Raw genomic sequence first — 25,832 nt, forward strand, 5'->3', positions numbered from 1 at the left:
TATCAAAGATGATAAGGAGGTAACTAGCTATGTTTAAAATATTTAGTTCTTTATTTATACCTCCAGCTTAAGAGGATTAATGCCCTCTTCTGGCCTATGTTGACATCCTCATGCATATGGTACACAGACATTCACTGTGAATCCTGCTCTTATAGGAAGGATGCTATAGCAAAAAATAGAGTTGTAGCCATTGGGAAAGACTGCAAACATAATTAGTATAAATCGAGATAAAATGCTCTTAACTGCAATCAATGCATGACATAATGAAGAACTGAATTTGTAATAGTATGAATAAAAACTAAATGTAAGCATGAATTTCAGATTCTCCCTGAGTTTAGAATTGATGGAACCCCATAACTGATAGTGTTGTGGGAGAGAAGGATTAATGTTGTATTAATCCTAACAACATTTGAACCTATGTCTCATATATTCATATTTAGAAAAGGGCAATCCCCGAGTGGCAATCAAAAATGGGATCTTGAATTTTAGTACAGAAGTCAAATCAATAAGCGTATATGGTGATCAACAACATCTGACCATTATTTAACAGTTGAGTCTGTGTGCATGTTTGCAGTGATGAAGACGGCAGTGTGATACAAGGCGAAGGGAAAGTGAGGTGATGCCTACCCTGAAAATGATCAAGGCATGTGTAAGAGAATGAATGCTTAGAGGTAGCTTGTATAAGAATTCCTTAAAAAAGAAAACAGTTGAGTCACTGTCTAGTAAACAACAGAACAAAGGATATTTTGAAAAAAAAAATGTCGATTAATATCTACTTCTAATACAGTTTAGAGTTTAGAACTTTGTAAAGTATGTAATTGTTGATGGTATAACATGAACATGCTAAAGAAAAGTATAGACAGTGAGCAGAGCTTAAGTTTCCATGGCCTCGGTGGCTTCAGTCTACTTGTTTTCACCCTGCCCCCTCTCTGTCCCACCACCCAGCTCCCAATAGATACATGAGCATTATTGTTTCTTAAGAATGCCCAGCCAGAGCTTCACTTGTTCCTCACCAGCTTTTGTAATGTAGATTATCTTGTTTCTCTTTAGCTATGTTTTGCCTCCGAGCTTTTCACCTATGTATCTTTCTTTTCTTCATACTTCCTAGCTAACTATAAGGCTGGGTATTGGCCCCTGGCCTCTTCTTATCCTCATTTTTCAATCCTCCTTTCCCCCATACTCTTCTTATAGATTTCTCCTCCTATTTATTCTTTCTGCATTCCAACCCTGCCTATTTCCCTCTTCTGCTTAGCTATTGGCCATTCAACACTTTACGAGACCAACCAGGTATTTTAGGCAGGCAAAGTAATACAGCTTTACAGGGTTAAACAAATGTAACATAAAAGAATATAATACATCTTTGTATCACTACAAATAATATTCCACAGCACAAACAAATGCCACACATCTTAAACTAATATTCCACAACACTTCAGTGGTCATATCCCTTAGAGTTTGAGTCAGCTGTCTGCAAGGATTTACTTTGAACAGATGTATGCTGCTCTACCCACATACTACTGTCTCACAACAGTTCTCAGGAATTATTCAACGTGGACAATATCAGACAAACAGGGAATGGTTTTTAGGCTGATAATATCTTCAAATACCGTATGTTAGAATTTTCAACTGTAAAAAAATTTCAAATGTTATTCCTGAAATATAAGATTCTTGAGAATATAGCTCCTTTTCTTCCCCAGCACACCAATAAAGTGGGTGTCTCAAATGCACTAAAGTGAGTATATTTTTCCTTTGTGAAGTTAAGCATCACAGTTTATCTTGATTTAGAAGTATATACTACTGGGTTTCTTAGAATGAGCATTCGTACTCAATATTTTTTTAATTGAATACAAATAAAGACATTCATTTACAGCATCTCCTTTTTTTCCATGATGTCTTTTTATCAGCATAAAATCTGTGTAATTTCTATAACTCACGGTGCACTTTAATAACTGCTTTGGTATCACATCTTGTCTTCAGTTGAGGAGCAACAGCATTTCAATGCTGTAGCTGTAGGCAAGTCCTAGCTTCTCCTGGGAAACTTATTTCCCTCCTCTCACTGCTTCACGTTGTTCTTCACACATCCCCATCACTTGCTTCGCTTCCTTTCTTAAAAAACAAGACACATGTTGACACCAAGTCCCCAAAATAAAGAAATTGGCATCTTTTTTTTTTAATTGTGTATTACTGACGTCAGTTCAGTTAGCTAGACTAGGTGGTGAATGTGTAAGGTTCTCCCCCACCTTCTAGCCCTCTACAAATCTTGAGAGAGAAACACGAAATAAATGAGTAATTTTCGTTAAGCCAGAAAAAATTAAAGTGCTGGTTTCTTTTATATAGTTTCATCATACGCTTTCTATTAAGAAGATAGTTCCAATGTTTGGAAGAAAAGACTTGGAATGATATACAGCACTATGAATTCTTTGATAAGTTCTTTTTTTCATTTAAATCACACAATATTTATTGATCCACTTATTCCAAATGTCTGGGTGTAGAAATTGTGGCTAGTTTAATGCAAAAAGTCATTTTAACTTTTCTTGGCACAAGCAATACAAACAACCAGGGAGGGCCTTATGGATGAGATCTTGTACACCTAGCTAAGATCTCCAATTTAAAGTGAGTCCCAGGACCTGCACAGTCGGTGGGTAATGATTCTCATGTTTTATTTACTTGATATTGCCTCCATCTCTCATTAAGGGCATGTCATGTTCTGTTTTCCATTCTAAGGCTTCGGCAGTGAATGAATCTGACAAAGCTCTTGCTCTTGTGGAATTGTGAAATTTCTGTTTCATATTAATAAGACACATGTCAACTAAATATCATCCATTTATGCTCAATGGTTTTAATTGCTGTGAGGAGAAATAAAGCAATCTACCGGGTTTAGAAATATTGATTGAAGACAGGGATCCCATTTCATGAAGGTCTGGAAAGGCATCTGATGAGTGATATTTGAAATGGCAGAAAAACCTTGAGTACCTGAACTGCCATTGCATGTGTAGACAAAACACTTCAAATAGAACAAAAGCAGTATGTAAATACCATAGTGCACACAAGTGCTTTACACTGGAATAATGGGAGAACTCCAGGAATGTGGAGGTGACTGAAGTGTGACCATGAATGAAAGGCTGCCAAAGATATGGCATGAAAGGAGATTAGTAAGACATTTGGCTGAAGACCTAAATTTAAGCAAAAAAAAATTGGCATAATCTGATATGTTTAGTTTTTTACTAGATTGTTATGACTACAAAATGGAAAACAATAAGTTATATGAGATGTGAGTGATGTAGCTGAGAGCGGCGGTAAGAAGATGCAGGGGCTTGGGGTAGGTGATGCTGGAAATGATAAGAAGTTATCATGACAGTTGGATGGGTTGTGAATGAAAGGGGAAGTTCTTAGCAGAACAGGGTATTATGTCCAAGATAGCAATTATTATGTATGCTAATGCAGGGAGATCATGGATGCTAATGTAGGGAGATTTCATGAGACTAGGTATTCAAGATAGTCTCAGAAAAAACAAGAGACACAAAATAAACATGCAGGGATATTTCCCTGTAGCAAATCTAGGACAGTTAAAGTTAGAAATCTATCATGTGACTATTCAAGTGTCTCTAAAGTTTAGATTCCAGTGTGTGTGTGTGTGCATGTGTGTGTGTGTGTGTGTTGACTTTTCTCATTTACATACGAGTCCTTACTCTTATATAGTATGAGCTGCGGGTTGCATTCCACCACCCAGCTCCTGCCACCGGCTAGCTTTACCCAAAATAACAACACACAAACTGTATTCTTTTAAACACTGCTTGGCCCATTATATCTAGCCTCTTCTCGGCTAACTCTTGCACCTGGACTAGCCCATTTCTAATAATGTGTGTAGCACTCCAAGGTGCGCTTACCGAAAAAGATTCTAGCCTATGTCCATCCTGGGTCAGAGCTTCATTGTGTCTGCCCCAGAGAGGAGAGCTAGCGAGTCTGAGCTCACTTCCTCTTCCTCCCAGCATTCTGTTCTGTTTACTCCACCCACCTATGTTCTAACCTATGAGGCCAAGCAATTTCTTTATTAAATAACCAGTGACCTTCCTCCATCACTCTTACTATCTATACTATGTGTTTTCAGAGTAACTAATCAATTTTACCCATGGAAGCCATTACTACCCTACACCATTACATCATTTAAATCCTTGGGCGAGAGCCAGAATGGAAATAGTCATTAACATGATTTCACAAAGCTGTGCCTCAGATTAGGCTGCCAGTCAAATGACATAAGCCATGTGTAATAATTGAAGGAAATTTTTGAAAGTATTTTATCATTACTACACAAAAATTTTATTTGTAACATTAATATTGTCATAGTTACAACTCTAGATCTTAGCATACAAAATGTTAACCTAGTTATCACGTTGCAGTATCAGTAGGTTTCTACTTTCTTCTAAGTAAATGAGGGTGAAAAGTAGTTACATAAACATCCATCTTTCTCTAAATTGTCTTATTCACTTACATTCAAGGACATGATTATTCATCAAATCATTATTCAGTAACATTTTTGTCACTGAAGACCTTTAAAGCATCTGAATAGGTATTTTATTTTGTTTTAAATAACCCAAATCTCCCAAGCTTTTCTGTGTTATATCTGATATTATCCCAACTTCTAATCTGAACAACTTCTCTGTTGTATATAATTATTTCTGAATGTCTATTTTACTCCTTTTTTTTTCTCATTTGTCTTGCCACTAAAAAATCATAGAAAGTTTCAGAATTTCTTTTTAGAGGTACTTTAGGTCCACATCATTTGAGTACACAATTTAAATGACAGCTTACAAAATGTCAGATAGAAACTTTTGTTCAAAAAAAATCTATTTTCCAAAGTCTCATTTGGGTGTAGTGGATAGAAAATGTTTCTATTTCCTCCTCATTCCTTATGCTTTCCAACAAAAGTTTGGGTCCTACATTTATAGTGTCCAGGTATTCATGGTGTTATTTGTCTTGATAGCCTTGTGAGTGTGGAGGGCACTCACATGGTTCATCCTGTATCAATGACTGGCCTTCAGAAAGAATGATTTTTCCTTTTTCATCTTGGTAATTGAAAGTTAAAGATTTGTTTCATTATTTTGTACAGACAGTCACCCTCTAAGCCACTCTGTTTGTTAAGGACTTGGATTACGACTCTTGGGATACTTACACTATATTCTGCTTTGTACATCAGTATTGAATTATTCCTGGCTATTTGTTCTCTTTTGTACTAACAGTCTTCATAAATGCGTATTCCATTAAAAACCCGTTTTCTGTCTAATTATACATATTAAAGAATAACTATATTATTCTTGTTATAAATATTTTATAACCTATCTTAGCCAAGGAAATGTTATGAACATGTTACTCATTCATTCTTCATTTCTAGAGTTACCATCCAGCGGAGAATGTGTTGCTATAGGAACAATTCTTTGTCTCTACTGATTACTATTTTTTGTATTTATTTATTCTTTAATTTTTAATCATGCAATTAAATTAATCATTATATACTAAAATTAACCAGATTTAAAATCTATACATCTCAATGAACTTCTATTCTCTAAGAATAGTTGTCTTGAGTCTATGAAGCTTCACATTGGCTTTTGTACTTTATTGAATATATTTTTGTGCGCGTATCCACACTGAGATAATCCTCTTGATCTCTAAACCTAAGGATAACAAATCGCAGTTTCCAGCATTAGCCATATAAAACACCTAATAATTTGCAAGCACTTTGAGAAACATATAGGGAATGAAAATGAAAACTTCCATATTTCCCACCAAAGACATGCAAGCTTATGAAGAAAGAATGCAGAGCCCATAGGAAGCATTGCATGTAACAAAGATGGTGAAGGTGGACTTGATATTTAAGTGTTCCGGGTAGTTATCATTTACTTAAGAACCAGAAACTCAAAATTAAATTTTCTTCCCGAATATGGGAGAATTCTTGAATTTCTCAGGCATTGCCACATATACCTAGTGACAAATGTGTTCAATACAGTTGTTTTAGTACCTGCAATGAAGTTGTTGGTGAGTTTTAGTCATCTAGGGATCTGTGAAGAGGGACTTTGCAGGACTGAGTAGCTGCTTTGATCCTCATTCAGGAGACCTGTTAGCGCCTTCAGCCAGGCACAAGCTTTCTGACATGGGAGTGAAGAGCAGGGCCAACTGGGACATGGAATGGCTTTTTGTATCCATGGAGAACTTCTAGCTTTTCCCGTGGTGGGTGCTTTCTTGTTGTTTAAGATAAATTCCTGTAAAATCTGCTAGATTCACACTTGTGAGTATAAATGGAAAGATTAAACTCTAAAGCTTCCTGAAAGAAAGACTTGAGTTTTGAAAATGTTCTGGTCTCTTCTGATTTGTGCAATGTTGTAAGGATTTAGAGTTAGTAAAAGTGCCATATTGTATCCTTCTTTGCAATTTTGCTCTTCAACTAAAAGGGCTCAACTGTCTGTGCCACTATTAAACGAATCCTGCTTCAGCTGTTTCTATGGCAATAATTGCTTATCTCTATGACAATAGTGTTCTGTCTCTGTAATGTAAAATGTCTCTGTCATGTAAAAACAGAGGCAACAAGTCCCTCTTAACAATTTATTTTCATTTTTTTTCCTGTTGTCATGGTCTTTTCTGCTTTCAAAAACTCGAGTTTATTTGGCTATTCCAACAAATCTGTGCTGACTTCGTCCTCTTCTCCAAATTTCCTTTACTCAGTAAGAGGCTTTGACCAGAATTTTCAAACTGAAAAACAGTCTCAGAATAGAAATGAACACTCTGTCCATGAAGGTGGGGGATGCCCTTCTGTATCTTTTCACAGATGTTGATCAGGAATAAGAGCACACTTATGTAATCTCAGAACACCAGGCTTTGAAGCAAGGTGATTGAGAACTCGATGCCAGCCTGATCTACCATAGCAAGACCATGCCTGATTGAAAATTAATAATAAAAAAATCAATAAAATAGAATGTGCTGGCATTATAGCTTGACATGTGGATTATAAAATTACATGACAAACAGACCTTCTGCAAGTCATTTCATCACTAAAGTTCTCTGATTATCCTCTCAAAATGAAATCAAGTAAAATAACTTTCCTAAATTACTCCTGTGATTCTGTGCTCTATATATTTGGTATCTGGCAAGTAATGGGGTCTTTATTTTGTAAAACACAAACAGAGGCAGTTATGGGTTCTAATACTGACTGGATATGTAAATATGATGACAATATTCCATTTCCTCTGACCTTAGTCCATTCCCCTAGAAAACCTTAAAGTTACTACTAAAATTTGCTACCCTTTGTATTGAAAAAAAAAATCTAAGCATTATGCTTGGTGCACACTTTACAATGAGGAAAAAGATGTTATTCTTCTAGGCCAATATTACAACTACACAAAACAAGGTGCTGTGTGATTTAGGAACATCTACCACAGTTGCCTTCTGGAGTGTGACGATAATAAGCTCGCATAAGGCCTTCAGCAGCAATTGGTGTCTCACGGGGGGGGGGGGTTTCTTCTCCATACATTTATTGGTCACAAGCCAAATTGCAGATCCATTGATTTTTAGAAGATACTTTTTTTTTCTAATTTAACTTTATAATATCTAAACATTCATCTGCCAAATTTTATTTTTTATTTTATACACATATCAAATGGCCCTAGAGTCTGTGGGATTTATAAATGTTTTAGTGTCCTTGGTTCTTAAGGTCTCTTGTGTGGTTTGGTTAAAAGTGTTGTGAGCTTTTATAGCTGACAAAAATTTTCCCCCAGCTCTGATTGGCTTCAGAGACAGGATGAGTTCAGGGGCTTTTAGGTGATGACAGCAACTAAGATTTTCTGTAGGAAGAGTTTTAACCTTAGATTGTAAATTGTTTCTCATAATAATCATAATTTCTCTGTAAATCCTATGCCAGTACTACAAGGGCAGGAACTTTACTGTTAGTATTCACAGATACATTCCCAGAACCCATAACCGTGCTTTGTAAAGAATCGGTGAGCAGTTAGTGTTTGCTGAATATTCTTGTTATATACCATTCTCCATTGTAGAAAACATATTCCTACCTATATGTCAATTGTTAGTTATAACATGAAGATATCCAACTTATATTTTCATATAAAATACAATAAGTTATTAATTAATAGTAATAAATAAATATAAATTTCAATGTTCTAAATATTATGCCTCCAGACCTTGTCTTGTAACTTCCAATATTATGTTGAGCCTTTTACCCTACCTAAATTCTCTGTACTCTTAATATGTTATTACTGTTAGTATTAACATAATAGCAATTATTACTATTAATACTATTATCATTGTTACTTTGGGATGTCTTAAGAGTTCTTATCTCTCATGTTTCTCCTATTCGAAAAGTACTTTCTTTTTTTCTTCTCTCTATATTATTCCAATACCTCTGGAACATAACTAGCCTTTGGTAGACCCTGGGCCCACATGGGTAATTCCTTCCTCCTTAGCTTAGACCCATCTGCTAAGCCCATCTTAGAAGGTCCTGTTCAGAGGGGCTTTTCATGATCTACTATCTGTTGTCGACCTCATCTGTCACTTCCTCATGGTGGCAGTTATCACAATCTGAAATACTAAGAATTGTGTTTTTTTTTTTCCCCTTAAAGGTTGGCTTTATTCCTTAAACTAGACTTCAGCCCTTTAAGGAGAAAGACTTCATCCTTCCTGCTCAATCACTAAATTTCAATGGTAGAGCAGTTCTTGAAATGCTCTGGGGTTTAGTGGAGGTTTTGGGGGATGCATGTATTCACAAATGAACGTTTAACACTCTCACGCTGATGTCTGTACTCCTATTAAGATAGAGTACTCCCCCGTGGTTACAGTTCCTCAGGGAATGTGTAACTATGGGGAAGATGACGATTACTGAGCCATAGCTCCTCAGAGGTCTTGGCTCATTTTTTTATAAGGTTTAATCAACCTCTTATTTCAAAGTAATAAAAGAGAGTGTGAGAAAATATTAATGCTTCATTTTTCAAGCCTCCTATTATTTTATACTTGGTTAATTTTAATTGAATGCCCCCTTTTCTGTAGAAGTTCTGTTCAGAATTTCATGAATTAGACAAAGAGTAGGACTTTAATCTTAAGTGTGTTCTAAATTTGTCTTTACTCCTTAAGTATACAGGCAAAAACTTCCCATCTATTATCTTCTTTTGTATTCCTGATAGGATTAAAATTCTGAAATATCTGTGTAGAGAAAAACAGAAATTTGTAAGTGTGTTTTCTGAAAGAGCAAGGACATACGCGTCTTTATACTGAAAGGAAATTGGTGTAATCAGTGGGCATCTTCTCGACACTGTATTGTTTGTAACACAGGAAGAGCAGAGTGGTCAGAAGGATTTGCAATGGCATGCAGTAAGTGGCAACACTAAGACGATTTTTTTTTGTTGTTAGAGAAAACAGTAATTTTATAACACATACTCTCCAAAATATGACTGACATGGTGTGGTTAAGCCATTTATTGTGTTGGCCAAAATAGCTTTATTCATCCACAAATAAAAGCAACTCGTATACAGAAGGACATCCCACATCACAGAGGATCCTTTAATTGAGAACGTGTAACCACAAGGAGATTCCTCGTCTAAATTTTCTACAGTGTCCATAGGGCTTGGGCATCTTACACTTTTCACTGGTGGAGGTGGCAATGGAAGTGATGGAGTTCACTGGTCCAAAGGATGTTCTGACCGCTGCTGCTGTTTTCATTGAAGTGGCAGCTGAGCATCTGTTTCTTTCTCAACATTCTAATCCCCAGCTTTTGAGAAAGAAGTCTATGCTGGTGGGGAACCAAATTGGGGACAATTCAAGTTTTATCTATGGAAATAATCTGAATGATTCCTACAGACCACTGTGACAGAATTTTAAAATAGGATTTTTCATGGAGATGTCAGAACATAAAGACAGCTCAGGGAAAGGAAGGTACATGTGCTACTTTTTAAGCCATTATTTTCCATTGTATCTCGTTTTCATTTGATGGACATGCCAGTGTACTGTTGCCTCGGGCTGAATCTGTCCTTTGTTCTTAGTGAAAAGCAGAACAATGAAGCAGAGTACATTTGTTGTTAATATGCTAGACGGAATCACACTGCACCAGGCAACACAAGTCTGAGTAGACAAACTGGGGTTTGCATCCCCGTGATACCACTTATAACCTTGGCATCAGAGCTTAAACAGAGTCTGATTTTCTCCTTCACAAAAAAGAAGGCCCTGATAATCACAGTGAAGATACTGACAATGATAATGCCTCCCGAGTCAATTTGAATGTTAAATGAGATATCACATCTAAGGTTTCTGGATAAGTGCTGTGTTAAAAACAATGTCTTGTCCAGAAGAGAACTTTGACAAATTCTCAATGAATGAATGAAGGAACGAATGGAAGGTGTCTATGTTAATGTCCTAACAACTGTCTATCAAGTGTCAGGAAAAGAGATGTCCTTCTTCCCTTCCTAGAGTCTCAGTGTTTTACTAAGGATTCAGCATTGCAATAAAAAATACAAACCACAAAGTTTTCAACTGCTCAGTCCTCAAATCTTGCCCACAAGTTCATGTCCGTGGGTCTGCTCTCTATGAATACTCTAACAAACCCCAAAGTTGTATCCTAGCATGTCCAGACAAAGCCCCGTTTTTTTCCCCTGCCTGCGTACTCTCCTTAGAGTAACTCAGCAGATGAGTTCCTCACAATCCCGAGCATTGTTTCCACAGGCAATTCAATTTTGATAACTGGATGATTTTCTAATATTGATGCACGAAAACACAGCTTGACGGATCGTGAAAAAGGAGGCAAACTTCAAATATGTCTGAGACGCAACACAGAGTCACAATGGAGAAGATAGTTTTAAAAAAATAGCCTTTAAACAACATCTGTACTTCCTTATACATTTGGTCGTGGCTACAAGGCTCCCTTGCCTGGATGCTTCCTCTGTTTATTGCACTGAGTGCTCTAGAATGAGACTCACTACACTGAGCACTTAGGATCATGATTGAAGTAGAGCTTTTGACGGGCTCTTTGCTGCTTGGGGTCTTAGCTGCCTTGGAAACCCTAAGCTTGTCATTCATGATATTTAGTCTCTTTATTGAAGCAGTAAGTTTTTAAGCTGGATGATTTCCTAAACTCCCAAAAAGCCAAGAGGCAAAGTTCATTTCTTCTAGCAAAGTCAATCAGACAGGAAGACAGAAAGAAAGAATGTAAGAAAACGAAAACGAAGGAAGAGATGTTATGGGCAAAATAAACAAGATAGAGTTCCTAAGACGCTTGCGCACATCCCTGGATGCTGCACTTCGGCACCACAGCTGGAGCGCTGCTTATTTCCAATGCAGTTCCTGCCTTTGGGTGTATGAAGGCACTTAATATAAAACACTCAGGAAGAAATCCCTTGCCGGAAGTCACTTATAAAACACAAAAATAATGTTGTAGCCAAAATTAAATACTTTATTCCGACACATAACCAACCATGTAGTAGCTTTTTTAAACTTAATTCCATCAAAATTGGCTTCCATAGTAAGAGCCAACATGTCCATAGAAGCTCCTGTGATCTGGTGTAGTTCCCACGCCGTCATCTCTTAGCCCAGCAAACTAGTTAGCACTATGTTGCGGGAGGTCCTTCTGCTCCTCCAACCAATAGCTGCCACGCATAGCCGGTAGATGGCTGTGTTCTTGACTGGCCTTAGTTTGTCTATTTTGCTCACCTCTGCAACCTTTATTCATACCTTTTCTCTCTTGCTTCCAATTGNCAGGAGTTGCTATTAAGGAACAGATTTTGTAAAATGAATGTGGAATTTGGAATTTGTCTTTCTTGATGCTTGTTATGGCTTTTTTTTTTTTTAAAAAAAATTGAGGCATTGTATCATGTTTCTCGAGTTAGTCTCTAACTTGCTATGTAGTCCAGGAAGACTTGAATTCTGATCCTACTGTTTCCACCTACCTTATGCTGGAATGGGAAGGTAGTACCTCTACTCCAAATTTATGTGTTGTGGGGGATTATTCCAAGCATTTTGCATATGCTATGCAAACAACTGCAAACACTGAAATTTATCTTCCAAACTGGAACTTTTGAGATAGATAGTGGCTTCTATTAATACCTACCACAAACTGTAAATAGGTCTATGAAACTAAAAAAACAATCAGAACCTGGGTCAAGGGCAAAAATGGGTTCTAAGGGTAAAACAGGCCGGTAGATGGCTGTGTTCTTGACTGGCCTTAGTTTGTCTATTTTGCTCACCTCTGCAACCTTTATTCATACCTTTTCTCTCTTGCTTCCAATTGTTTTCTTTCCTCATGCCTTCCCTTTCTGTCTAATATTTGAGCTATACATCAATTTTACTAACTCCAGTTTATACGTGGAACACACTCACCACAATGGTGAACAGCACAAAGTCTTCATTCTCTTTCACTTCTACAAGGGCAAAGGGTAAAACTTTGTAATCTCCCAGATGAGTAAATCTTGCTTGGAAGAAGCAAAATGATCATGAAGGAATAAATCCTGTATACTTTTAGAATCATCTACAAAACTTCTCTGTGCTTCTGATGAGCAAAACTCTTAAAAGAAAGATAACGAAAACAGAGACTCAGAGGGAGATGTGTTGGGCAGGGCTACTGGGGAGCCCTGGAGGGAGCAAATGGAGGTGGAGATGATCAAGATATTGTAACATGTATAAAATGTGCAAAGAATAAATTTAATATGTTTTAAAAAGTTAGGAATGGGGAAAAACATTTACACTGAACCTGGATCCTTTTAGAGTTTGGCCAACAAAGGCACGATATTAAACTCAGTCTGGTGGCCTTACTCCATAGTTTACCATAACGAGTCACCTATTTTACTTCATAAGAAATTAAATCTAGTTTTATAATGACAGTTCTCTGAATTCAGGGCAATTCCTGGAGCATGGAATATCTCTATTTATCCAGAGACACCATATCCTTTCACGTTCCATCTAAACTCTGTAAGGTTTAAAAGTTATTATTGAGGAAAGTCTTTCTAACTTCTAGGTGCTTATGATGACTAAATTTATCAGCCAATTACTATAGAAACAGAGCATCTAGTATGCATGTGTACTTTGTTTCTGTCTTGTTAGCCAAACTTATATGTTTACCAGGTGATAGTTTAAGGAATTACTTTTTGGAGCTTACCTCCCTGGTAGTCATCCAACATGCGTTTCCCATTTGCTCAAAGACTAACAGGTTCCAAATTTATATAAGGGGTTTGAGCACTGAAACTCAGCAGAAAAGGGAAGGGTTTGGAAATTAGATTGATCCAAATGTCATACACAAGAACTTAAAAGGGGGAAAAAAAGACATCTTTGAGTTATTTTTGCTGTGTAGAAGGATGTATTCTTATTAACTATTCAGGGCTCAGAAAGAACCAGAATGTCAGCGTTAAACACCCAACTTGGGGGATTTGGGGTAAATATGTATAAATTAAAATGCTTTATTGGTTTTTAAAACGTGTTAGTTTTAAACATTGTTAATTCATAAACTAAAAACAGAACCCCATAACCTATTCAAATATCATCTTTTACAATTGTTTTATTAACCTTTACATCATATTTTTAGAAAAAGTTAAGTGTAGTGAAGTTTTGCTCATGATAATTAGTTCAGTTTGACTGTATACATATATTAAAACATGATGATTTACTGTCTAGATAAAATAGCTTAGCTTTATATTACACAAATATATACACGTTTGTAAATGGCATGCCTAAGTGTAATGAATCATTCAATTTTTGTTTCTGTACTCTTCATGAAGAAGATTATGACATTTAGACTTGGGCACAAATTAGTGAATTTGACCTCTTTTTATATTTCTTTGTTGTATACTGTATTAGGAAGTACAATCTATTCTATATCATCATAATTTAACCACTAGAATACCTCTAATGAAAGACTGTGTTGTGTGGGGCAAAATGCATGCCTATATCACTAAATGAACTTACCTGCTCACAAACATGGTATTAATCCAACATTTACTCATGGTAACATGATTTCTAGTACAGACAAAAGCCTCCATTAAACATTACTTGGTGTTCATTTTTACTTTTCTGTGAATGTTCATAGAAATAAAGAAATGGTTAGATTTCAGGACCCAGACATTTACCTCATGTATGGTTTCCTTAATAATAGGAAATACGGGAAAGACAGCATTCATGTCTTCTCATAAGCTTTTGGATCATGCTAGCAAAATATGTATTTCTCTAAACTTCAAGGCAACTGAAGTTAGATACCAAGACTTTTAATGTAATTTTGAACATTAATAATTCAAGAGCCAAGGACAAATATTTTCCAACGTGTTGACTGTTTTTCTATACACAGCTGAAGTTTTGTGACCTTGAGCACATTTGAATGGGGTTATTTGTGGAAAGGAAAAGCATCTCGGTTTTAAAAATTAAAAAAGAAACTAAAATAATTATACTCGTTATTCAAAAAAGTGGCATTTAACATCCATAACTAATTTATGTCTTATCCAGTACCTTTTTTTTCCTTCAACATTTAGTTAGCAAATCCTTTTTAAGCTTAATATGTCAAATTGCAGCCCAAATGAAATTCCATCCTGTGCTTATAATGGATGTGTATAATAGCCACAAAGAGCTTTCATAAAGCATAATTTCACTGTGCACTGCCATAATACATAACCAATTTAATTTGAAACCAAGCCAGGGGTACAGTAATATATTTATGCAACTAATATTGTTAAAAATCTTAATTTCATCCTCTCTTGTTTTAAATTACAAGTTCCTCTAGAATAAAATCCACTTAGGAAGCGCCTAATGGTTTTTACTTTAGCTGTCCAGTTGTGCTAGCTTTTATAGTTTTCCCATCATTTTTCCACTTATATTTTCCATGGGACTCTTGAAGCATTAATGGAGAACATGTGTAGGCCTACATAAAATTTGCAAATTATATTTCTTAATTGTAAAATGTATATACTATATAGTGCTTATGTATTTATCATCTTAAACCTTATTATATACATTATTGTAAATATAGGTCCATGTACTGTAAATGTAACTGCTACTATTACATGAAATAAATACACTTAGATTTCTAAAAAACTATCACTTATATTTCTATCAACATGTATTGAAATATGTATTTCTGGGGGTTGAAGATAGCTCAGTGGTGAAGACCACTGACTGCTCTTCCACAGGACCTGGGTTCAGTTGTCAACACCCGCCTGATGACTGACAGCCACCCATCACTACAGCCCTAGGGGATCCAATGCCCCCTCCAGGCCTCTGCATGCACTGTACCCACATGGTATCCAGATATACATGCAGGAAAATACCCACACACATAAAATAAAAGTAAATAAATCAAAATTATTTTTAAACTTGTATTTCTAGTAGTAAAAACATAATTCCCAATATGAATATATATTTATACATACATATATATATACATATATATATTTCTTGCAATTTTAGGGCAAAAGATTTAAGGTAATATTGTGACAGATGTATCTGATATTTCTGTGTATGAAGTTGCCTTTGTAGTTGGTATTATTATTGGCACCGTGGCACATCACTTGGATTATGACAATGCTTTGTCTGAGTAATATGCATGTTTTATTGTCCATGTCTTTTTGGGATCTACCTAAATCATAACCAGCTCATTCTGACAATTACATAAAGAAGACATGCTCTGAAGCCAAGCTAATTTAAATACTTCAGCCTACCAGATAGGTATGCTGAACTTTTAATGGATATGCGGGCTTCGAAGAGTTGCCGTAGGGAACCAAGTGTGAACAAGCAGTGTGGCTATGGCCTTAGGATACTCACAACACCTTTGACCGTCATTGTCTGAATCCAAATCAAAACCATAGAAACCTAGCGGGAAATGAAAGCATCCCCACCCTGAAATAACAATGCTCTCTAATAAATACATGTGTTTTCATGCTCTGCTAACTGCACTTTACCTCAAAACTCTATTATGAATATACTCAGAATTGATTTGATGAATTTGATTTCAGTGATATTAAGAGTAAGTTTTGTTGACAGTCTTCTTTTTTTTTTTTCAAATAGTGGCTAGTATTCAGAAGCTTCCTGCAGCCTCTGTCCTAACAGACATCAACTTCCCGATGAAGGGTCGGAAAGGAATGGTGGACTGGGCAAGAAATTCAGAAGATCGAGTCGTTATCCCAAAAAGCATTTTTACTCCTGTGTCATCAAAAGGTAATTGTGAGGAATAATATAAGCTGTGAACCAAACATTTCTGACCAAGTCACTATGTAAATTATATATATATATATTGTCATATATCACATAATGTTGAATCCTTTACAAACATGTTTGTAAACTAATTTTATAGATGTAAGCACTTGTCCTTGGCCTTTAAATCAACAGATTTACTTACAGAAGGGATTTATTAAAGTCGGGAAAATAGAACCACAAACTATTGAGCCGAGCGTGGTGTGCTCATATTTCTCTACTAACAGTTTCAGCCCAAAATAGAGCACTTTAGCTTTAGATGTGGAAATGTGATTGCATTTTCTATTCAGTCACATTTTGTTGTTTGTTTATGTCTCAACTTCAAATGAACTTTTATTTGCAGTTACTGTTTTGGCGAAAGTAACACGTGTAAGGAGGGACTAACTTCTATTAATGTCTCAAGTGCCTTCTAATATTAGCTTCAAAAGAGGCACTGTGGTCTTAAGTCTCACTTTGGTGACCCTGAACATAATCCTAATGCTGTGTAACTATTTCCCCTAATATCATTGGGAATTGAAAAGCTTTTAATAGACTGGAAGAAGGTTCGAATCTTGGCTTTGTCAGAAAAAAAAGATGGATACTGATTCAAAATCATCACCAACACTATTGTCTACAACTATATGGGCAAGGTGATGGGGCTAACTTATTGTAGACATGACTAAGACTGAATGAATTTCTGCTACCCATCTTTATCTTTGCCCTTGAACAAGTATTGAAATGAGCTAGTGATTAATGGATCAAAGTTTTTATGGTTGTCTTTTTCTGTGGTTTTACTAATAATTTTTCACTTTATTCTTTCTAGAACTGGATGAGTCGTCTGTATTCGTTCTTGGAGCAGTCCTGTATAAAAACTTAGACCTCATTTTACCCACTTTGAGGTAAGCTACAAAAGAATGAGCTGTTGTAATCTTTGTAATTTGTTTTAAATGTGATTATAGTTCATTCTCTGAAATAGTCAAGATAGCTTTACTAATACAAAGGGCTTCTCAAAGGAAATAGAAAAAAGCACTTTAATGAATAGGTTATTAGCATATTATGTATTTCAAAACAACTACCAAGACAATTTTGGTATCTGATTAAAGCCCCACTAGTCTTTTGTAACTAATCATGACTTGCCTGAAAATTAGAAAGTAAAGAATAAAAAAAATACCCTCACCACCCTCTAATAGAATGGGTCATTGTAAAATTCATCTGTCTTCTTCTTTTCTTTGTACTTAATGATGCTTTTCTCTGCATTAGAGGAAATTAGAGAATCATGGTCATGGGGAAACATGGTCTTGTTCTTCATTTGCACAAGATATTTTGCTTAAAAATAAAATTTCAATTACAGCTACATTAAGAAAAATGTTTCTCGATCAGAGACTATTTTTGGAAGAAATCCATCTATTTTTTATCTCAGATATTAAAAAAAGTTCAATTAATAATTCCACCAACATTCATCCCTGTCTTCTAGTGCCTCACCCACTTTATTAAATTGCACAGAGAATATCATTTGCATCTATTTGCATAGTGATCTTATTACTCAGGGTGACTTACTTCCTGACAGCACCTCATGCTCAAGGATGAAGACCAAGTTTTACTGTGGTTAACACAGCCATACTTACTTTGAGCTCTCCCCGCATACCCTCATAAATAAAGCCTTATGTGTTTTGGGAGGATGACATATGAATAATGTATACAGTTTTATCAGAGGCATAGCAAACAATCTAATAAATAAAAACAATTAGAGTGTAAGCCAGCCAAAATGGCCTCCTAACATGATAACAGACACAAGTTAATATTCTTTGCAGACATTCTCTCTGCTAATGTAGGTGGTGGGTCATGATTGATGTGTGGTCTCTCCCAACCAGAGACCCTTCTCTGGATTGAATTTCTACTTGCTCATTTGGGTAGATTTGAGTTGGGTTGTGCTCTGTTAAAATATATATATGTATATATTTTGAAACTACTGAGTTTATTCCAAGCCTTTCAACTGGCTTTGTATGCATAGCTACAGTTAAAAAAAAAAAAACCCAAGGCCTATAAAAGTCAAAGAAAGCAATGTTTCTCAAGGTTTAAAGTGCTCAGAAAAAAAAGTTAGATTCTTATTACCAAAGAGAGTTCATTTTATCACATTTATCACTGAAGAATTCTCATCTAGACACTAATAGGTGACTTGTTTTTAAAAGCTTGAGAATTTTAAAAAGCTTCCAAAGCTGCTCAGTAATTTACTTCATCTGCCTTCAGCTCAACTTTAAATAGAAACCCTTCACGGATGATGCTTTTACTCTTTGCTGCTGAGATCTATAGGGAATACAAAATAAATATCCAACATAAGAGACTAGAGGGATTAATTCCTTGATTGTTATGATCATTTCATTCCTAAAAGGGCCAATAGAGTTGCATAGTTAATCCTGCTCTTAATAATATAATTCAATATTATCTCATGTACAATGAGGAAGAGACATTGTTCCATTTCAGAAATCAATATAGTCAAGAAAATTGGAAATTTGTCTAGGGATGTGCCATTTTTGCAAAAGAAAAAAAATTATGGTTCAAATTTTGTTAACTTGTGGCAAAGACAGTTGTTTCTTATGATGTATAAATGGAGTCCATAAGTTATTAAGTGAATGGAACAGAGATGCATCTGGAAGGCTGGCTGTCCTATCCTAACCCACTTGTAATTCAGATGGATTCAGCTAGGCCCTGGGGCAAGTTACTGTGCTTTTATATGTAAAATATGGGAGTTGATTTTAAAGTTTCTTTTCAACTTCAAACATTCTTCTTTATTGTAGAAGGTAACTATATTTTCTGCAGACTGAAGACCTTAGTTACCTTTGTGTAAGAGTTAGAAGTAAATGACAAGTACAAAGTCACAGGCAGCTGGAGAAAGAGATAATGTGTTTTTCTCCACAATTTATTGACTGTAGATTATAATAAAGACTGCATATTTAAAAATGACTGGAAGAAAGTATTTGGGATGGTCTCTTCACAAAGTATTTATGTTTTTAAATGATCAATATACCAATTATTCTGTTAGAACATTACACATGTAAACAATATTGAAACGTCTCCTGTTCCTCATAAATCGTACAGTTATGTCTAGTAGAAGTGTTTAGATGCTAAGCATTACTTGTAGTTATCAGTAAGTGACTGTAGGAGACACTTTGTGTCAATCGTTATCCAGAAATGAAGTTCGTCGTAGAAAGCTTGGGATGAGACATCTGCTTAAGTGCTCTTTGAATGGAAAAATGCCAGTGTTTAGTTTTCATTTTTAGTTATTTAATGTCTGAAATATATCAACTAAGCATTCACAGTGCTGTTATTCCGCGTTTGAAATTTTTTTCCAGATATGTAAAATGAACTGTTACAATCTCAGAATTGTGTAATTTGGTATAATTATTTTCTAACAAAACCAGGAATTATGAAATATGGTGAGCTATAATGTTTCAAATAAACATTATTAAGAATGTTTCCTTCATCATAGAAGATAGATTAAATTTGCATGTTCTTTTTTTAAATTTATATAGTTTTTTTTCCCTCTTGCCTTAATGTGCACGCCACTCTTCTTCTGTCTATGATTTTTGTTTTGCTGAAGGGCTGTCTCCCTCTTTACAATTGAGAAATTTCACAACTAGTGAGATGGCTCAGCCTGGAAGCAGTCCTGGTGACCTGAGTTTGAACTGTGATGAGGAGAAGAGGGATACCTGAAAACTGTCCTTAGACCTCTGCATAGATGCTGTGGCATAATCTCTCTCTCTCTCTCTCTCTCTCTCTCTCTCTCTCTCTCTCTCTCTCACACACACACACACACACACACACACACAAACACATACACACAAAGAATAAAACCTTTTTTTCCACAACTAAAATTTAATATTGAGACAGTTTGAATGGTTCCTTCAAATAAAGGAAGTATGCTCCAATTGAGTCTATATTATATAGGTGCTGGTTTTTGCACCCTACTCTTATCTTTTTTTAAGACAATTTCTTTTAGCTAAAAGTTGTTAGACACCCATATAGTTGTAGTGGTTCAGTATTATAATTCTATCTTACAACAGACAAGGGCAGGAGGATTGAGAGTTTGAAGACACTCTGGGCCACATAGCACAGCTCTGAGTCACAAAATATGCATGTTTTTCTCTTGTGTGTCCCAGGAGAGGACTACAGGTGGACAATCTTGAGTTGCCTAGCTGGTAACAGTCTGGGTTGGCATGACCAAGGCCTAGATTTTCCATTTCTTGCCCCCTTTCTGGGAGGCTGGAAGGTTAAATCTGTCAATCTAGACTACAGGGTCAATTGAGGAGCTGATAAGCTGTGCATAGACCCTCCTAACAATCAAAATTTCCTGTCTATGGCCTGGCTATCTCAGAAACTGCTGTAGAAAGTTTATATCATGCCGTTACATTTTTTTAGAGGGCAAGTTGGCAATGCCAAGAAACTAAGAAATATTATTTCCTTGATGTTGCCACTCTACTTCTAAAAATTTATCTTAAGAAAACTATGTCTAAGAAAAAACAACAGTCTATCCAGCATACATCAAGCCACGGATTCTACAAAGAGTTGTAAACAATCATTTAATTGATCAAGCTCCAAGTTTTTTGAGGAAACCATGACTCCTGAGTATGTGAAGAGTGATAAGACATAGGGAAATGAAAGCATGCATTTAATGCATTTTAATGTTTATATTAACATGTGAAATAACAAAAGGAGTCTAACTAGAACTTTATTAAATTCCATTTTATTAAATTTTATTAATGTTATTTTATTAAATTGCATTACAGTATTATAATGCTAAAAAAGGGCTGGTGGCTGTCTCAGCAGTTAAGATCACATGCCACTCTTTCAGGACTGGAGACTGATTCCTGCACTGAAGCCTGGTGGCTCATAACTATCATAACTCAAAATCTGGGACTCTATTGCCTCCTTTTGGTCTCTGAAAGCTCTGCACTGTGTGCACAAACCCACATGCAGACAGACACATACAACATAATTTAATAAAAGAATAAATTAGTAAAATCAAGTGTTAAAATTTTCTGCATGAAATAAATAAAATGCAAGAGGAAAAAATACAGAAGAATAAAGAGCTACAATGTTCTCGGAAATCATAGACAATTATCTTTGAGAAAAGAAATTGAACACAAATGGGAAGAGAATCTGGAGAGATGGCTCAGAGGTTAAGAGCACTGATTGCTCTTCCAGAGGACCTGAGTTCAGTTACCAGCAACCACATGGTGGCTCATAACCATCTATAATGAGATCTGATGCCCTCTTCTGGCCTGCAGACATACATGCTGCAGATTGTATGCTTAAGAAACAAATGTGAAGAGAAAATTATCAAAATATTAGTAGAAATAATAGAAACAAAAATGATCACTTTTACTACTCTAAAGAATTCAGAAAAGAGCTTGAACTGTCAGCTTCCTCGGGAATGAAAACTCCAGAGTTTTCAGTCCTAAACTATGAACCATCGTACTTTATTCTCAGTGTGCAAAGAAATGTTTTCATTTTATGAAATTTTAAGTCTTTCTTTGTTCCATCATAGAGACACGTGATCTTAAATTTATCCCTGGTACCAAATTGACATGCCTGGTTGTGTAAAATAATGTAGGAGTGCATGATGCATGAAAGTCTCGCCTTCATTTAGCCATCCATCCTGGATCATTAGCATTTTTGAAAATCTAAATTCTGTATCTGTTAGAAAACCAAACTTGAAATCAAGCCTATCACCTCACCAAGACTACAACTTCCACAACTGAGTTTCTAATTTGTAACTTCTAAGCAAGCCACCTATCGTCTGATTTTAACTTAATTTGTGTTTGTAGAGTCACTTATTTTGTCATATTTTATGTGCATGGGTGTTTGGCTGTGCACTATGTGTGTGCATGTTGCTTGCAGAGGTTAGAAGGGGACTTTTAATGCACTGGAACTGGAGTTGTGGCCACCACCTGGGTGCTTGAATTGAACCTTCTGCTAGAGCGCCCAGTAATTCTAACTGCTAATTCATCTCTCCAGCCCAATTTCCCAATTTATTTATTTATTTATTTATTTATTTATTTATTTTTTGGTTTTTCAAGACAGGATTCCTGTGTGCCACAGCCCTAGCTGTCCTGGCACTACCTCTTGTAGGCCAGGCTGGCCTCAAACTCACAGAAATCTGCCTATCTCTGCCTCTCCAGTACTGGGATTAAAGGCATGTGTCACCACTGCCTGGCTTCTCTGGTTGTAATTTTAAAAGCAAATGTATTTATCTTATCCCGATGAAGTTCTGTGTGAAGACCAGTATGCCAAGTTTTCTGTTGTGTTTTGGTTTGTCCAAATTAGGGGTCTTAATTAAAGTCATTATAAAAGTCTTCATTTTTAAATGGACATGAATAATAAGTGTAAAAATTAACAATGACTAGGAATTTTGATAATTATCAATAAACAGCAAATGTTTTTTCATATTATTTTGGGCTATACTTTGCCTGTGTGATCTATTTTGCTGTTCCCTTCACCTGATTTTCGATTACACTACATTCAATTTTGTGGTAAAAAAAATATAACATGAAAATTTCCATCATAAATGTTTTAAATGTCTGACATTGTAGCTAACTATGTCCACCTGTGGTATAGCAGGGCTCTAGGTTTTCTATCTTGAAAAACTGAGGAACTGCTCTTTTAATCTACTTCAATTTTTGGAAGAGTGTAAGGATTGGAGTTGGCTTTTTAAAAAATGTTCCAAGAATTCTCCAGTGTAGCCATCTAACCTTGAGATTTCACAGCTGATAATATTTAAAATTATCATTTCTAATTAAATCTTCTTACTAGTTTCATACTTTATGCAATATATTTTATATGTGCATTGTATACATATAGTATATATACATGAATAAATGTACATATAATATACTATTCCACATATTTGTACATATATATTTCATTGTACTTATATAGATTTGTAACCAAAGATCTTTGCCAATAATAATTTCTTCATGATTTAGTCTTAGAAGACTACACATATCCAAGAATTGACCTATTTTGTACAGGGTATATTATTTGTTGGCACAGAAGTAGTGGCTCATAGAAATTGTGATCTTCATTTCTTCTGTTGCCAGATGAAATATTTCCTCCTTCATTTCTGAATTTTATTATTAGAGACCATTTTTCTTTAAAATATATTCAGTTAAGAGATTATAAGTTGTGTTGATATTAGAGAATACATCTCTTAGTTTTGTTGATTTTTATATTTTCAGTTTTAGTTCCTACTGACATTTCAAAAAATTCTTCCAGTTATAAATTTGTGTGTGTTTTTTTAACTTGATGTCTTCCTTCTTTTATGTTTACTATTCTAAATTTACCTCTTAGTACTGTTCTTACTACATCTCCTAAGTTTGGTTTATGTTTTACTTTTATTTACCTTAAAGAATTTTCTAGTATCAATTGTGATTTCTTCCTTAACCACTAGTAGTTTGAGTGTGCATTAATTTCCTTACATATCTGCATGTCTTGTTTTGCAATTGATTTTCAGTTTAATGTTGGTATAATTTCAATCATTTCCATTTTATTATGACCAATTATATAGTCTCATGGAGAATGCTCATAGAGCATTCAGAATAATCTGTGATTTTCTGAAGTTGCATGGAGTGTTCCATGCCTGTTAGGAAGGATTAATCACACTTTTGCTGTCTGTAGGAATAAGTTGACTCTCCTTTGAGTGAATACCAGTGAGAATCTCAAGGACAGGGAAGGACTTTATTACTTTAGTCATGAAATCCATTTGGCTGTAAGATATGCTTTCTTAGCAATGTATACCACTGTGCAACTGGCCAGGAAGCATTAGGAGATCACAAAGCCTGACGTGGCACATCAGAAGCCAGCTATTCACTTATGCAAATTATAATAAATTGATGGAATAAATTAAAGCCAACTTTGCACAATGTATACATTTTTAAAAAGGAGACACTGCATAATGTAATCTGCTCATTTTTTCTTTACTAGGCATCTTACTGTGATATTGACATACCAGTCTAAATAAACATAGTAAAAAGATTGTTTTCTTTTGAATGTGCTATTTACAAAATATCCAAACATGTTTTGAGCATAAACATCTACCAGATGTAATGAAAACAAAAATATGTAAATGTTAGTAGTCATTCTTGCTCTCCCTGGACTTCAGTCTTCTGGAAGGAAGCATGTAGGTCTGCTGGGTGATAAAATCAACCTGTGCGTATTCCTGTGTGATGCGTAGAGCAAATGGATAGTCACACATATGAGGCAGGTATGCCCATAAGTGTAGCTTGACACACACAGTTTTTCAAATAAATTCAAATATGCTAAATACCCACACTGTATCAAAGTTGTAACTCAGACACCCTTTTTTAGCACCCTTTCAGCAGACCATTCCCCAAGTTACTGAGGAACCTGAATCTGTACAAAGGTCATCATGGCCTTATTTGCCATGGCTGTATTCTCAAACACAAAGAGAATTCAGGAATATCTTGCTAAAAACATCAAACTCCTACATTAAATACCCATTTTTCAGTAGCTTAGTCGCTTACATAGATTGCAAATGATTCAAATACATCCTGATTAAAAAAAAAACTAACATAAATGTAAGGACCATCATGCTTTGTGTTCTATCAGTAACGGGAAGAGTTATTCTAAGCAGAACAAGAGTAAAGGAATTTGATGGATCCATCCATAGTTTATTTCCAAGGAACTAAATAAGAGCTCACACAGCTTCGGGCTGACCTGAGGATGAACTTGCATCTGCAAGCTCAAGCCTGAGAAACTCTCCTACGGGGATCATGCAGCATTGTTCTCTGGCAGTGAAACACATGGTCCTCCAGAATCCATTCTAAGGTGTTCACTCACCTGATGCTCTGGCAGATTTCAGTTTCCATTAATTCTCACCAGAACCCATGGTAACTTCTACCCACAAAGAAACCACCATTGGCAAAGGGAAGTCTTGAATTGTTATCACTTGGTTTTGTAGCCTTTCAAACACAGTTTGCCTTTAATCAATATGTTCAATGAAACGGAATAATGAACCAGCTCTCCCTGTTTGCAATCACTTTTCCCAATAGGAAAATAAAATATACTAATGGTATGGTTTTGGTTTTGGTTTCTTTTTTTTTTCCCATACTACTTTTACCACACTGGATGTCTTCTTGGGTCTTTAAGAATTTTTCAGAATTTATTGTGTGCAATACTAAATGTATGATAAAAGGGTTAAAATAGTATCCTATATAGAGTATGCTCCTTCTCCCTCTGTTATAGAACAGTCTAGCATTCACTGGTGGTGAAAATGTGCGTCAAATAGCATAAATAGAAAAGTTACCTGCAAAGAGAAGGATCTGATGTTGCTTCACCTTATCACATTCAAGAATTCCAACAATGCAGCCACTGCAAAAAACAGAGCGACTCATACATTTACAACATAAACAAGCAGTTCCCAGGGACTTGCCCAAGACATTAAAATATAGATCCACCCAAAGGATACATCACAATTATTCCTAATAGCCACCCAAGAATACCTATAAATGCTGAATTACCAAAAGTGATTCAAAGTTAGCTTATTGAATTGTTGAATAGATAAATTATAGTATAGCTGACTTGTGATCTGAATTTCAAAAAATAGACTGTGAATTGAGTCAAACACA

The 25,832-nt window shown here is 35.6% G+C and overlaps 1 protein-coding gene across 1 annotated transcript in view; it reads left to right on the top strand.

Moving 5' to 3' along the window:
* Positions 1 to 25,832, top strand: part of Adgrb3 (adhesion G protein-coupled receptor B3) — a 709,539-nt gene that overhangs the window by 351,086 nt on the left and 332,621 nt on the right. The window contains exons 12-13 of the mRNA XM_050134810.1: positions 16,024 to 16,173; positions 17,012 to 17,087. Coding sequence (XP_049990767.1) covers positions 16,024 to 16,173; positions 17,012 to 17,087 — 226 coding nt within the window. The remainder of the gene's footprint in view (positions 1 to 16,023; positions 16,174 to 17,011; positions 17,088 to 25,832) is intronic.

This window comes from Alexandromys fortis, unplaced genomic scaffold, assembly GCF_014885135.2.
Source record: "Alexandromys fortis isolate MF-2015 unplaced genomic scaffold, M_Fortis_MF-2015_v1.1 scaffold_20, whole genome shotgun sequence".
Lineage (NCBI taxonomy): Eukaryota > Metazoa > Chordata > Mammalia > Rodentia > Cricetidae > Alexandromys > Alexandromys fortis.